The 16647-nt window shown below is 37.7% G+C and overlaps 1 protein-coding gene across 1 annotated transcript in view; it reads left to right on the top strand.

Annotated features, from left to right (window-relative positions):
* The window catches only part of CPS1 (carbamoyl-phosphate synthase 1), a 140200-nt gene that overhangs the window by 29116 nt on the left and 94437 nt on the right, over positions 1 to 16647 (top strand). Inside the window, exons 5-12 of the mRNA XM_005888993.3 lie at positions 4544 to 4600; positions 7610 to 7702; positions 10519 to 10608; positions 12081 to 12209; positions 12753 to 12859; positions 14028 to 14166; positions 14771 to 14848; positions 16469 to 16567. Of these exons, the coding sequence (XP_005889055.1) occupies positions 4544 to 4600; positions 7610 to 7702; positions 10519 to 10608; positions 12081 to 12209; positions 12753 to 12859; positions 14028 to 14166; positions 14771 to 14848; positions 16469 to 16567 (792 nt within the window). The remainder of the gene's footprint in view (positions 1 to 4543; positions 4601 to 7609; positions 7703 to 10518; positions 10609 to 12080; positions 12210 to 12752; positions 12860 to 14027; positions 14167 to 14770; positions 14849 to 16468; positions 16568 to 16647) is intronic.

The raw sequence follows: 16647 nt of genomic DNA, 5'->3' as shown, positions 1-16647 counted from the left end.
ATCCAGCCCAGCATTTCGCATGATGTATTCTGCACAGAAGTTAAATAAGCAGGGTGACAATATACAGCCTTGACATACTCCTTTCCCTATTTGGAACCATTCTGTTGTTACATGTCCAGTTCTAATGATTGCTTCTTGACATGCATACAGATTTTTCAGGAGGTAGGTCAGGTGGTCTGGTATTCCCATCTCTTTAAGAAGTTTTCCACAGTTTGTTGTGATCCACAATGTCAAAGGCTTTGGTGTAGTAAATAAAGCAGAAGTAGATGCTTTTCTGAAACTCTGTTGTTTTTTTGATGATCTAGTGGATGTTGGCCATTTGATCTCTGGTGGCTTTGCCTTTTCTACATCCAGCTTGAACATCTGGAAGTTCACGGTTTACGTACTGTTGAAGCCTGGTTTGGAGAATTTTGAGCATTACTTTGCTAGCATGTGAGATTATATTTTCAGTTTATCCACTAGGTGGCACTCATACATGCTTGGTGAAAGTGAAAGTCGCTGAGTCGTGTCCAACTCTGTGCGACCCCCATGGACTATATAGTCCATGGATATTCTCCACATGGAGAATATCCATGGAGTGGGTAGCTTTTCCCTTCTCCAGGAGATCTTCCTCACCCAGAAATCAAAGTGGGGTCTTGCATTGCAGGTGGTTTCTTTACCAACTGAGCTACCAGGGACGCCTTTCTCAATCTGGAAAGGGGTTAGAGAAAATTTTAGAATTCTCTGTAGTCTGGAACAAGTTAACTACTCCATCCCCTTTTAACCAAGATCTAGATATGTAACTTGTGCCATAGATTCTTGTACCAGCTCAGTCATTAACTAGCTGTGTGACCTTGCTCTGGTCATGCAATCTTTCTTAATTTTAGTTTTTAATGAATGTGAACAGATTACCATCAAATCTTATTGGGCCTAAAGGTTATGACTCAATGACATATAATTGGATATCATCTCATTTGAAGTAATAAAGGAAAAAAGTTACTAACTACTTGGCATGCTAAATCGCTTCACTCATGTCTCACTCTTTGCAACCCTATAGACTGTAGCTCACCAGGCTCCTCTCTCCATGGGATTCTGCAGGCAAGAATACTGGAATGGGCTTCCATCCCCTCCTCTAGGGAATCTTCCCCACCCAGGGATCGAACCCACGTCTCTTATGTCTCCTGCATTGGCAGGCAGGTTCTTTACCACTAGTGCCACCTGGGAAACCCTATATGTGCCTTTCTTTGAGTATTATTTTCTAATCAAATAAGAGTATTCTCCTGGGTTGAATGTCAGACATATTTAGAGTAATTAGAGTTAATGGACCTGCTGTATTAAACCTCATTTCTACCATTATAGTAGTTGCTTTTTCTTAAGTTGATATTGGGCCTGTAATTGACAGAATATTAATCTGAAAGAATTCTGACACTCTGATGAGCATCTACTGCATGTGTATGCTTAGATGCTCAGTCATGTCTGATTCTTTGTGACCCGATGCACTGTAGCCCGCCAAGCTCCTCTGTCCATGGGATTCTCCAGGCAAGAATACTGGAGTGGCTAGCCATTCCCTTCTCCAGGGGATTTTCCCAACCCAAGGATTGAACCCAGGTATTCTACATTGCAGGCAGTTTCTTTACCATCTGAGCCACCAGGGAAGCCCAAACATCTACTAACTGGGGCTCAGTGTTGCCTCTTCCTAACAATTAAAAAGAATATTGATCTTAGTTTCCTGAATATCATTACTGCTATATGTTAAAAGAGATAATAAAGCATCTGTATTATCTTCCAGGTCTTTTCTAGTTTCTTTCAATCATTATCTGAATTTACCTCTTTATAGTTGTCATTAATGCTTCCTTTGTGTTATGTAGGCACCTGATATTATAGCTGCTTTGTGTCAGAATTAATAGTTTAAGTATAAGCTTAATCCATGGTTTGTTAGCTCGTTTTAAAAATGTGCCTTGAGTCTTTTTCCATAATCATAGACACATAGAGTAGAACAGGGTCTAAAATTATAGCCAGTTTACCTCCTTCTATGGACAGGTGAGGGAAGACACCTTGCTCATACATCACTCAGATAATTGGTGGAAGGAAAAAGAACTAGAATCTGTTTCCTTATTCTTTTTTTTTTTTAACTTATTTATTTATTTAAAAAAAATTTTTAAACTTTGCAAAATTGTATTAGTTTTGCCAAATATCAAAATGAATCCGCCACAGGTATACATGTGTTCCCCATCCTGAACCCTCCTCCTCCTCCCTCCCCATACCATCCCTCTGGGTCGTCCCAGTGCACTAGCCCCAAGCATCCAGTATCATGCATTGAACCTGGACTGGCAACTCGTTTCATACATGATATTTTACATGTTTCAATGCCATTCTCCCAAATCTTCCCACCCTCTCCCTCTCCCACAGAGTCCATAAGACTGTTCTATACATCAGTGTCTCTTTTGCTGTCTTGTACACAGGGTTATTGTTACCTCTTTCTAAATTCCATATATATGCGTTAGTATACTGTATTGGTGTTTTTCTTTCTGGCTTACTTCACTCTGTATAATAGGCTCCAGTTTCATCCACCTCATTAGAACTGTTTCAAATGTATTCTTTTTAATGGCTGAGTAATACTCCATTGTGTATATGTACCATAGCAGATGAATGGATAAGAAAGCTATGTTTCCTTATTCTTAACTCATTGCTCTTTCCCCTTTTATCCATGGGGAATATGTTTGAAGACCCCCTGTGGATGCCTGAAACTGGATAGTACCAAATCCTATATATACTAATATGGCAGAAAGTGAAGAAGAACTGAAGAGCCTCTTGATGAAAGTGAAAGAGGAGAGTGAAAAAGTTGGCTTAAAACTCAACATTCAGAAAACTAACTTCATGCCAAATAGATGGGGAAACAGTGGAAACAGTGAAAGACTTTATTTTGGGGGGCTCCAAAATCACTGTAGATGGCGACTGCAGCCATGAAATTAAAAGATGCTTGCTTCTTGGAAGAAAAGCTATGACCAACCTAGACAATATATTAAAAAGCAGAGATATTACTTTGCCAATAAAGGTCCATCTAGTCAAAGCTATGGTTTTTTCAGTAGTCATGTATGGATGTGAGAGTTGGACTATAAAGAAAGCTGAGCACCAAAGAATTGATTCTTTTGAACTGTGGTGTTGGTGAAGACTCTTGAGAGTCCCCTTGGACTGCAAGGAGATTAAACTAGTTAATCCTAAAGGAAATCAGTCCTGAATATTCATTAGAAGGACTGATGCTGAAGCTGAAACTCCGATACTTTGGCCATCTGATGCAAAGAATTGATTCATTGGAAAAGACCCTGATGCAGGGAAAGATGGGAGAAGAAGGGGACGACAGAGCATGAGATGGTTGGATGGCATCACTGACTCGAGGGACATGAGTTTGATTAGGTTCTGGGAGTTGGTGATGGACAGGGAAGCCTGGTGTGCTGCAGTCCATGGGGTCACAAAGAGTTGGACACCACTGAGCGACTGAACTGAACTGATATATATACTAATGCGATATTTTTTCTTATATATACGTACCTATGACAGAATCCGATTTATAAATTAGGCACAGTAAAGGAATATCTGAATTTCCAGCATCACTACTCTTGTGCTTTGGAGCTAATATTAAGTAAAATAGGGCACCTTGAACACAGCACTGAGATATTGCAGCCATAAATCTGGTAATTCAGTTGGCTACTAAGTGACTCAAGGTGGGATTTGCTGGACAAAGGGGTGGCTCACATACACTATTCAGAATGGTACACAATTGAAAACGTATGAATTGTTTATTTATGAAATTTTCCATTTAAAAATATTTTTAGACTATTGGCAATAGCAGGTAACTGAAACCACAGAAAGCAAAACTGGATACGAGGGCTAGATACCACATCTATCCCTATCTAATCTAGTCAAAGAAACTAAATCAAGTGGAGGTGTTGCCTGACTGACTAATAGACTAGGCAAAATTTAACACAGGTGCTTAAGAAGCACCTCCAGGAAACTCTGTGGGGCAGTGAAGGACAGGGAAGCCTGGTGTCCTGCAGTCCACAGGGTCACAAAGAGTCAGACACTACTGAGTGGCTGAACAACTAGAACAACCTCCAGGTAAACCCATTGATTGCCTACTAGGTGCCAGAAGCATGGATTTGCATATAATTGATGTAATTTTTTTTTTAATTGATGTAATTTTGCTTATGGAGTTCACTTCACAAATTCTTTTAGTTTAAAATATACATGTATATATAAAATTTTGTTACGTGTTTAACATCCTGGATTAAAGGCAACAAAACTTAGTAGAAGATCGATGTTCAGAATTTCTCATTTTTCTTTCTGAGGAATGGTCTGGGTATTAAGAGTCCTATGCCCAGCAGGAGCAGCAATTTACCTTGTTCTCATAACACAGTCATGCTAGATCAGAGAAAAGAAGGAGTAGGGAAATTATTTACTGCTCAAGTAGACATATGATGTGAAGTTGGTAACTTGAAAACACTATGCTGGACCTAATTTCCTCCAATTTTACTGTCACTACCCTTTTTTTTTTGTTCCTCCACAGGTCCCTGCAATTTATGGAGTGGATACAAGAATGCTGACTAAAATAATTCGAGATAAGGTATAATAATCATATTTAGCCAAATCTATGTTTATATATACGTATATATGTTTATGTATACATACATACATATATATATATATATATATATATACATACATATATACATATATATGTATGTATGTATGTTTTTTCTCAGTGCCCAGGGAACCCATTGGTATGTAAAAGAACAAATCCAGGCCATTTCTGTCATTTGGGTCTCTGTCATCCTGTTATACTTTTTCAGTTACTTGATGTGACTTTCAAGACTGAATACTTGATTGGGATGTTTGTTCATGAGTGGTTTTGAGATTAATTTGAGCAGTAGTTAATTGAGTGCCCACTTTATGTTCACTATCCCAAGTAAAGCCTTGGTGATTCAGCTCATGTGACAGGGCTAGTGAAACAAGTGGAGAAGCTAACTAGATGCATAAGAATTTTGCCTAAATTGAATACCTACCTGCTGAAAAATGCAAACCAGGAAGTGCACAGCACTAGGGCTGTTATTTATTCAGTCCTCTTGAAGGAGTTTGTGAAATTTGTGAGTATATTAAATGAGCCCTCTATGTGCTACCTCAAATAGTCTTTCTTAAAATTGTTCCAGTGACCAAGATGAAGGGAAGTTTGTCTATTGCTTTTCTATCTGCTTGCTGAAATCTTTGACCCTTCCTCTGAGAATGTCTCATCACCTTCTGCTTCCTTCTCCTTGTTATAAGAGGTGGACACTTTTTTCTTGCATGAAACCTTCATATCCCAGACCAGAAAGAAACTTTTATCCCGTGAATGTTAACTGAATTTCCTAAATGCCATTAAAGGTTTCTCGTTATATTCTATACATTTTCTTGAAAAAGAAAGAAAGATACAATTTCAAAGTGAAAAAGGTTCTCCAAGAAAATCTGTTGAGATTCCTTATTAGAATACATATTGACTCAGGATCTCTTTAAACGGAAAGAAAGCTTTAAAAATAAGCTTTTCATGGCCACATACTTATGACCAGAAGGAAGACAGAGGGAATGTTTGCAGTCCTGCTACTCTACCTCTGATTTCATTCCCTCCTCCATGATTTTCCTGAGAATAAATGTTCTAGGTTATATACGTAGATTATACATCCCAGGTAGACTTTTGCATTTTCTTAGCCCAGTGATGTTGTGGGAGCAGTAAAGAATGATGAGAGTGCCAGATGGGAGGGGAATAAAATTGGGAAATTCAGCTGTGGAATTGGCAGACTGGATACAATATAGACAGGTTTAGTAATTTGGGAAAATATAAGACCGTATTATGTTCTTCATGTGATACATTAGTTTAAGGTGAACCTTGCTTTTGTCAATGGTGTAGAAAACGGCAACTCACTCCAGTATTCTTGTCTGAAAAAATTCCATGAACAGAGGACACTGGCAGACTGCAATACCTGGAGTCTCAAAAAGTTGGACACGACTGAGCACTGTTTTTATCAGAGGTAGCTAGGTTTTCAAAATCTGGCTGAATAGATTAGCAAGCAAAATAGTAGTATTGCCTATTATATTTGATTATGAGTAATATGGGCTCGTATTAAAAATGTATGTTGTGGCTTTTAGTTCTGTGAGTCTTAGGTTGGAGAGCAAGCGTGTTTTTCATTCAGCATGCTTAAAGTAAAAGGGAATAAGAACTGAAAACCAAAGTTCAAAATTAGGGATCCATAAATATAGTCAAGGAATTCTGTGATTTGGACTATAAAAGTAAGTGGAGACCACCATGAAACTTAATAATCCAGTATGGAAGTGAAAGGTGGTTTTCACTGTCTTTCCCAGAGTTTGAGATAGTACTCTGGTTGTAATAATCACACTGAAATAACCGTCTGGATGATGTGCTAGCATCAACTCATTCCCAAGTTACTTCTTTCCCTAAGAAATATGTTTCAGAGGGAAATAAAGACTTTCTTCTATTCCTTTCAGTGCAACAATTTCCTTGGAGAAAAGCAAATCAGTAAATTATTTTGATCTCCTCCCCGTCTTGATAAAGTCATCATTATGAAACATAATATGCCATTTTTTAAAATCTTTTCCCTCTCCATAAAGTCTTCATTACTAAACATAATATAACATTTTTCTAAATAGGTCAAACTAGATCTACTAATAAATAAGCTAATCTCAGGACAGCAAAGAATAATATGAAGACATTTGCCATGTTCTGGCTGCTGCTGCTGCTGCTAAGTCGCTTCAGTCGTGACTCTGTGCGACCCCATAGACAGCAGCCCACCAGGCTCCCCCGTCCCTGGGATTCTCCAGGCAAGAACACTGGAGTGGGTTGCCATTTCCTTCTCCAATGCATGAAAGTGAAAAGTGAAAGTGAAGTCGCTCAGTCGTGTCCAACTCTTAGCGACCCCATGTACTGCAGCCTACCAGGCTCCAGAGGGACAGAAAATCCCTCTGTCCATGGGATTTTCCAGGCAAGAGTACTGGAGTGGGGTGCCATTGCCTTCTGGCTAGCAAGGCTAATTTGTGAAAACTTTATAGAAGGTTAAGCCTTCTCTAAAGTTCAAGCCCTTATTAGCATATGTAAAAAATGAAACTTTCATTGCCATTTCTCAAAGTTTGTGACTTATACAACATTTCATATATTTTTTGCATGTAAATTTTACTCTTTAAAATATTTCCATTCTTTTTCAATTTTCAGCAAGTTTTAGATTTCCTTTTTTTTTCTCAATCTATTATCTTGCCACATCTCCAACGAAGTAGTTTTAGGTCATAAGTACACTAAATACTCTGATTTGCACTTTCTGACAACCCAAATTCTGTTATCCTTTGACTTCACTTACCCCAGGTGACTATCTCAGCCCTAAAAGAAGTAATTTTACTTCTGAGCATGTTTCCCAAAATGTACCATACAAACTGCTTCATCTTTCCCAGTTGAGAAGATGAAGATCTGCTGATGGTTATGAGTAGTTATAAAGACATCTAAATATTGAAGTGGCTGTGTAAGTTCCTGTGAGTTTATCCTGCCAGCACCTGCATCACTGCCCCGTATTAACTCTCTAATTTTTTAATTTGATAGGGTACCATGCTTGGTAAGATTGAATTTGAAGGTCAGTCTGTGGATTTTGTGGATCCAAATAAGCAGAATTTGATTGCTGAGATTTCAACCAAGGTGAGAGATTTTCCTTTATATTTTGTGGTTTTATTTTATTCCCTTCAGACCTTTCTATTTTGTTAATACCAAAATCTACATTTAAGCAAAAATCATCTTCCACAAGCATCAGAATTGAAGGGAAAACAGTTATAAATTGATACTTTGCAAAAGCAGTGCATTTAAAGTTAGCAACTTCTACTTATAGGGAACTTGCATGGCTTGATTTAGAGTCTGTTTACTATTATTTTAATTTTTCTTATTTCTTTTTGTGGTTCCCTCACTCAAGACTTTAAAATGTCAAATACAAGGGTCATTCAATTGCCAAAGATAGGTACAGTGACAATCAGCAGTCAGAGCTAATGGTCTGCCAGAGAGTTGAGAGCAGTTTATAGAATTCAGACTCAATATTATAATTCGGACCCAATATTATAATGAGAATCTGGGGTTATTTTGTGTAGGGAAAAGAATTCCTGTGCACACTGAAATTTAGTGTATTATAGCTCACTTCAAAAATTAAGTGTTCTTCATGACGGCTATATCACTCCAAAGTGAGATATGTATATTGTATATTTACAAGAAGGCATACAATACATCTAAGTACTCTATAAAATCAATACATGTGTTGATCTTGATTAGAGTTGTGAGTCTCTTGAGCTATAGTTTCTGTTCTTGGGGACCATAGCGTTTGGTGGGGTACGCAAACAAGCAATCATCATGGAGCAAATACTATAATAAATGCTGTCCTTGGAGTGTGCACAAGACACCATAAGGTCATGTGTGGGAAAACATCCAATTAAAGAGGGTAGATTAGGGGAGGCCCCGCAGAGGATTCAGGCTTGTCCTGAGACATAAAGAGTAAGTCAGTAGATGGTGGACTAGGAGAGCTTTGTTTTAGGCAGAGGAAATGGCATGTGTTGAGAGGCACAGAGGTGTGAAACGATATGGTGTGTCTGAAAAGTTATGCTTAATTGGGTGTGTCTGACCAACGGGTTTACAAATACAGCTGTTCACATTTGGCTAAAGTTGAGTGGAGATGGACGGGGCTAGAGCTAGAGGGTTTAGTGTCATTAACTCAATGAATCAACTGAACTCCAAAATCAGCAACATTTTGGAGCAAAATAAACTGGATAAAAGAGCAGGTAACTAGAAAGTTATTGAAGTTAATTCGGACAAAAGTCATGAAAGCCCAGACTGACCAGCAATAGCAGGAAAAGAAACAGCAAGATGGTTTAGACAAATAGGAGAAAGAAGGTGGCTTAGACAATAGAGGGCTTCCCAGGTGACGCTAGTGGTAAAGAGCCTACTTGCCAATGCAGGAGATGTAAGAGATATGGGTTTGACCCCTAGGTCAGGAAGATCCCCTGGAGGAGAGCATGGTAACCCACTCCAGTATTCTTGCCTAGAGAATCCTGTGGACAGAGAAGCTTGGCAGGCTATAGTCCATAGGGTTGCACAGAGTTGGACACGACTGAAGAGACTTAGCAGCAGCAGCAAACAAATAGGAGACAGAGATTTCAACACATTTTTCTATGAGGACTTCCCTGGGGGCTCAGACTGTAAAGCGTCTGCCTACAATGCTGGAAACCCGAGTTCAATCCCTCGGTTGGGAAGATCTCCTGGAGAAGGAAATGGCAACCCACTCCAGTATTCTTGCCTGGAAAATCCCATGGACAGAGGAGCCTACAGTTCATAGGGTTGTAAAGAGTCAGACATGACTGAACAACTTCACTTCACTTCACTTCTCTATGAAGAGTTGAGACACAGCATGATAAAGGGCTATTTTTATAGAATTTTATTAGAGTTTAGAACTAACTTGGGGTAGCATTTCTTGAATGTGAGGAGCACTGGCCTAGAGAAAGTCACCTTAAAAAAATTCTATGGTCAAATAAGGTTGCAAAACACTGCAGAATGTATTTCTCTCTTGGAGAGTCCTAGCAAATTCATGTATTCCTGTTTCTATGAGGTCTTGCTTACTCTGTACAGAGGGTATATCGTGCATTTGTGAAGAGACCAGATTGCACATTTCATCTAAAACTTGTAAGAAACTTTGAAATCGTCCTAAATTCAGAGTGTGTTTGCTGACTCTTGAAGCTGGAACAAGCGAAGGCACCCAGCCCTCTAGGCTTTCTCTCTCTCTATTTCTATTATTTCTTCTTTTATGACTTTGGGGAACTGCTTCTTGGGTAAATGCCTGTGAAAATGGATCTGACTCCAAGCAGTGCTTAAAACGTACATAATGATTATGATATGCTCTGGGATCCTTTTATGAAGTCTACCATTTAAATGCAAATGATTGCACAGTAACCTAAAGGGACCAGTGGTCTACACTAGCTTAGTGATTCCTCTGACTCAGACTGATTTTATCCATTAGCCCCACTTCCTAAGCCTCATGCACAATAGCTCTACCTCATCCAAACTTTATTGCAAGTTGAGGATCAAGAGGTGTTTAAAGCATGATGTATCTATTATTACATCTGTTTAGTGCTGAATCAGGCAATAATACTTGGAAATTCCATTGCTACTGGTTGTTAATGAGGCAAAACATGGGAAAAAATGTTTGTTAATTATGGAAGCAACCAATTTCTTAGGGATAATTGTTATTACTGTAATCAACATTTTATACCAAACAGCAAAATACTTTGTTTTCATGAACAAGATAGAATTTGTGGCATTTGCTATGTCTTTCTTACAAACTGATTGTTAATGGCCAACCACTCCCTAGTAGTTAGCTATCAATCTGCTACCAAGTGCAGAGCATCCTGAGATGTGTTTATGATATTGGTGTGTTGCTTATAGCTGGACATTCCCTCTGACTCTGGTTTTTAAAATGGCAGGATGTCAAGGTGTACGGCAAAGGAAATCCCATGAAAGTGGTAGCTGTAGACTGTGGGATAAAAAACAGTGTAATCCGCTTATTAGTAAAGGTAAGTAATTTGTTCCATCTCAAGGATGGGGGTTTGTAATACTGATCACTAGTATTAATCTGATTTTCTGTTTCAGAGAAAGCTTGTATACTTTCTCAGAATGTTAGAAGATATATTCTCGCTGCCTTTGGTCCATGAAATAATACATTTATCCCTGTTAAAATTAGAGATGTAGATTGCTATTAAAACCCAAAAATGTTCAAAGACTACAATACACAGAAGAAAATGATGACTGTTCTTTTCACTTACTGATTGACATTCTGAGACATGGTACAAGCGCTGATTAATTTTATTAACAAAAATGTGCATGGACTCATAAACAGTAGATGCTGTAGATGGCTTAGCCATGTGGCCCTCTTATTTTATCATTTTAAGCCATTTAGTCCATCTTCCAATTGCAAGTGTCTGCATCTCATTGCCTGAGGGCTCTCTTTGGTTGGTTGGAGGCTGCTGGCAGGCAGGAAATGATATAGAATTAATGATCCCTGGAGCAGCCCCAATCAATGACAGTGTCAATTCCCCAGCTCCTTTGCCACATGGGTAGGCTGTTTTTAGGTGAATATTCTATACTGGTTCTCAGAGTTCCCCAGTGATCCAAAGCTCTATTTGTGTGTTGTGGTATCTGATTGATAATGTACACTTTATTAGGGTCTTTCACCATGTTGCTTTGCTATTAGTATTTCTTGGAAACTTTTCCAAAGAAACTTCTTTCTCTCAAATTCTTGACTTGCTAAATGCTTCTAGCAAAACAATCAAAGCCATCTTCCATCCACTTTTGTATAGAAACGTTCTAATTTTTCTATTAGAATATAAATATGAAAAAAACGAGGAAAGAAGGCTGATTAAAATTTGGTAAGATTAAAAAAATGAGGAATTGAAAAAGCTGAGAGGTGGACCAAAATAAATACTGGAGGAAATGGGTTTATCTTCTGTTTTGCCACTCCCTTTCCTGGAGTAAGTGAAGATCAACTGTGTTCTTGTGTGCCTAGTCATGAAGCCTTTAGGTTTGCAACCTCCTGAAGTGAGAGGAAGTATGGGAAAGTGCATTATCTATTTTTTTAGAATCAAAACTTAAATGCTGTTTTTTCCGCATTTTATTATAGAGTCCCTTTACACCATACAAAATATGTCACACTAAAGAATTTTTGCTCAGCATTATTTATTTGAGTCATGTACTCTGTTTCCCTTCCCTTTCGGGAATAATTAGCCAAGAGAAGGTTAAGCACTTTGGCAAAGAAAAATATTATTAAATTGAATTATTAAATATTATTAAATTCTTTTATAAAAAGTTTTTTTTTTTTTGATGTGGGCCATTTCAAGTCTTTATTGAATTTGTTACAAAACTGCTTCTGTTGCTTATGTTTTGTTTTTTTGGCCATGAGAATCTTAGCTCCCCAACAAAGGATCGAGCCCATACTCCCTGTGGGGCACCAGGGAAGTCCCCAGTTGACCATCTCGTGTTTCTTTTCCAGCGAGGGGCAGAAGTGCATGTAGTGCCTTGGAATCATGATTTCACCAAGATGGAGTATGATGGGCTTTTAATTGCTGGAGGACCTGGTAACCCAGCTCTTGCACAACCACTAATTCAGAATGTAAAAAAGGTATGGTGAACCTGGAGAGTGTGTGTCTGTGTGTGAACTGGAGGGAGTCTGTTCTGTAATATACTTTATTTATACAAAAATATTTTTAGTACTTCTGTTTGTGACTTTTGAGGTAATGTCAGCACAGCCAGGAGAGAGTTCTACAGGAGAAAGAGCAAAGACCTTCAGGCAGAGTAACTGAGATTGTGTCCTTGAGTGTTAATAGCTGGAGTCCGATTTCCAAATGTGTTGTCTGAACAATTGTAAGATGATAACTTGTGTTACTCACCATGACCTTGGGACCTATAAGACTTTCAAATTTCTAGAGAAATATTAAACTAGATTTACCTTAGTCTGGATGTTAAGTACATTCTATTGAATTTTAATGCTTGCAAATTGTCAATCCTGTCCTTAGTCATAATCTAACTTTTTATTCAATTACTATTTTCTTTACCTTGTAAATTAAGGGGCAAAAATGCTTCATTTTACTTCTTCAGAGGTTGTATATATTTTTATATTTTGGACCTGATCTTTTGGATTAATAAAGTTTTTTTCCTAATTTAGATCTTGGAGAGTGATCGCAAGGAACCATTGTTTGGAATCAGTACAGGAAATTTAATAACAGGATTGGCTGCTGGTGCCCAAGTCTACAAGATGTCCATGGCCAACAGGTAAGGCAGTTATGCTTCTGTTTACATGTCAGACTGGCTCTGAAATACTGTTAGTAACTAACCCAAAAAGGCTTAGAGAACTTACATGGCGTTTTCTTCAGAATAAATAGATAGCCACACTATTACATGGTTCACAGTTGTCTGACTACCTGCTACAATTTTTATCACATATTGGAAAGGCAGCCTTCTCTAACAATAACTCTGTCAAAATTTAAAGTTATTTTCCTTTCCTTGACTTAAATTGAAGTTACAATACTCAAATGATATTCTAAGGGAAAATGTTCGGATTTTAAGCTTGATTTCAGAGCACTGCTGCTGCTGACAATTTTATAAAACTAGTGTAACTCAAGAACCCAGCAACCTTCAGATCCTATTGGTTTTACTTCCTTACCCTAAATGATGTTAATTTATTCAACATGGAATGTTCCCTCCCAGTCCACCCTCCACATGAAGTATGATTCAAAATGATTCAGGACTGAGGAGTAACCTCTTTATTATCCCCTAAGTACTCTCTTTTGGCTTTAAAATTACTGCAGCAGCATTAAAAGAAATTGCTTATATTTGTCTGTCTCTAAGCTAGTAAGCATCGGAGAAGGCAATGGCACCCCACTCCAGTACTCTTGCCTGGAAAATCCCATGGATGGAAGAGCCTGGTAGGCTGCAGTCCATGGGGTCGCTAAGAGTTGGACACGACTGAGCGACTTCACTTTCACTTCTCACTTTCATGCATTGGAGAAGGAAACGGCAACCCACTCCAGTCTTCTTGCCTGGAGAATCCCAGGGACGGGGGAGCCTGGTGGGCTGCCGTCTATGGGGTCGCACAGAGTCGGGCATGACTGAAGCGACTTAGCAGCAGTAGCAGCAGCAAGCTAGTAAGCATCTCTTAACTTTTTTGTTATGAGTGCAATTCCCCTTTTTTAAAACCGATCATATAAGTTTAATAGACCTGATATTTAGCACACAACAAAGCTTCCTGAATTGACTTTTTTTTTTGCTAAAATTATGGGATTAACAATCTGTGATTTTTCTCATGGAGTAATTTTTCACTAAGCAATTGAAACTTTTGAATTTTAATAGGCTTTTCTTACTCTCTATTTTACGTCTAATGCATTTATATTATTTTCTTTGCCTTTCCTTTTCTATATTATTTTTCACCTTTTCTATCCAGAGGGCAGAATCAACCTGTTTTGAATATCACAAATAGACAGGCTTTCATTACTGCTCAGAATCATGGCTATGCCCTGGACAGCACCCTTCCTGCTGGCTGGAAACCACTTTTTGTGAATGTTAATGATCAAACAAACGAGGTAAGTGAGTGAAGAGAAATTCAGGAGTTTTAATACTCTGTTTTGCAAATACCTTTCCCTTATTTATGTGGGCTTTTCTAGGGTATGTATGTGGAATAATTCTTATTATAGATTATTTTCCATAGCCCTCTACTTTTTAAAAAAGTAATTTCTTTCTGTCTTATTCCCTTATCAGTTGACTCATTAAAGACCCACAATTTGAGTGGTTAATCAATGACTGTTTTACACATTCATTGCTAATGGGTGATTGGTAGAAGGAGATCTGTTTGGGACCAGTCTATGCAGGTCTCTGCAACTCAACACTGAAGTAGCCTTTGAGAAACCCTTGGAGAAGTAATTTAGGAGTTGGAAAAAAGAAGAGGATTTGAGTTGGTTCTGATCAGAGCCTAGAAGGGCCTGAAATGTTATAGAACAGGCTAGTGTTTTTTTTTTTTTTAAATAGGGGAATTGGCCTATTTTTATTAGTACTGTTTATTTTTAGAACGTTCTTAAACTTTTAACTTAGTTTTGAAAATTTGAACTTCATTGTCCACTGATTCATACCTATTCCTGGTTGACACTCATTGTTACTGAATGAATTTCTTCCAATTTCTTATTCCTTTAGGGGATTATGCATGAGAGCAAACCCTTCTTTGGTGTGCAGTTCCACCCAGAAGTTGGCCCAGGGCCAACAGACACTGAGGTATGTCAGAAAGATGAGGTCTATTACATATTAAAATTTTTTAAAATCAGAAATATACTTATGTGAAAAATTGAGAAAACAAAGTAAATACCTGGGTGATGTTGGTACAAATCATTCTTCAAAAGAGTGCTTTGATAATGCCTGTGTTGTTTGAAAAATTTCCCCATGAATATCATGGAGGAAACTTCAATCTTTTTAAAAATTTGAAGTCGGAAAGCCCTTAAGAAACTGCGATTTTTATTTAAATGATTATCATTTTAATATATTTAGTTCTGAAATTTACAATTGTTGCACTATGCAAATGAATTCCCTCTTGCTCTCTGGTTCTCATAACTGAAATGAAATTTTAATCCCCCATCTGTAACTTCACGAAAATCCCTATGGCAACTGGTTGTGTAGCCATAAAGGGAAAATAAACAGCAGCAGGAGCAAGAAGAAGAGCAGGGTTGTGGGGAGTGGGGAAGGTATGCTTGCACACACATATGAGTCAGATGGCTTAAGCAAAGAACCATAAGGAATGCCTAGAGGAGTTTTGTTTTAAATTTAATATTTTTACATATTTGTGTGAGTTTTTGGTTCAGTGTTCAAGAACATCTTTCCAAAAAGGGCTTGTGGAGATATTCAGAAAAGTCTGGGAAGTCTGAAGTGACTCTTCCTCTTGTACATGCTAGGGCCTGCAGTAGTGGTACTGACAATTCTTCCTTGTCAGCAGATGCTCTCAGAAAAGACAGCTAGGCAAAATGAAGAGGAGAAGAGGAATTTTCCCTCTGTAGACTCTACTTCCTCATCCCTGAATTGCCGTTTTCAGATATTTGTATTTTTTTCTTGTTTCAGTATTATTAGGAAAGAATGGTTCTTAATAGCCAAAGTCAGTACAACATTATCTACACTCAAAAATAACATTAGTTGCATACATATACATCTATTGCCTAATGCGTGCTAAATACTTAACTTAAAATTTAGATTATTTGCCTATTATTTGCCTACTTCAGATTAGGAACACTGAAATTAAAATATGTGATATCTGGTCTCACTTAGTTCTTTTTTTCTGCCAAATAGTTGCAAAATGAATATATTTGTTGAAATTTGTCATGTCTAGTGCAACAGTGGAAATAAATTCATTGTAAAGCTTATAAATCTTAGAAATATTTGTATATGTAACACAATCTTTAGAGATATTTTTAGACCTGATAGATAATTTAAAAATCCAGTTATTTCTCACAGTAGGGTGCATAAGTAGTATAGCTTTTCTTTTTTTTTTTTTTTTTTGCACAGCTAGAGTTTTATTTAGAAGAAGAAAATGCTTCATAATTAAGGGGCTGAAAATGACATTCTCAGAAGGCATTATCTGAAATGTTCATTGTCTGCTGAAAATGTTCTTTTAATAGAATTTGACATGAGCAGTTAGAAGTGTTTATTTGATCTAATTCTTATAGTAATAAATATTTAGTTTTGCTAGCTTTGGCAACCCCCACCCCCAAACAAATATTGATAGGAATACTTATCCTAAAAAGTTATTTGTTGCTTATCTAAAGTTCAAGTTGAACTGGACATACTGTATTTTAAGTGACAATTTTGTGAGTTTTGCAACTTCTAACTAGTTGGCTCTATTTTTTCTAGTATCTGTTTGATTCCTTTGTCTCACTGATAAAGAAGGAGAAAGGAACCACCATTACATCGGTACTACCAAAGCCAGGCCTAGTAGCATCTCGAGTTGAGGTCAGTATACGTGGGCTTCTTTTTGGTGTATGTATTTTGGATTTTCTCTATTGTGTGATGCCTTTATTAAGTGAATGAAG

This window comes from Bos mutus, chromosome 2 (assembly GCF_027580195.1).
Source record: "Bos mutus isolate GX-2022 chromosome 2, NWIPB_WYAK_1.1, whole genome shotgun sequence".
Taxonomy (NCBI): domain Eukaryota; kingdom Metazoa; phylum Chordata; class Mammalia; order Artiodactyla; family Bovidae; genus Bos; species Bos mutus.
The sequence above is the reverse complement of the archived record's forward strand: the minus strand, read 5'-3'. Positions and strand labels throughout refer to the sequence as shown.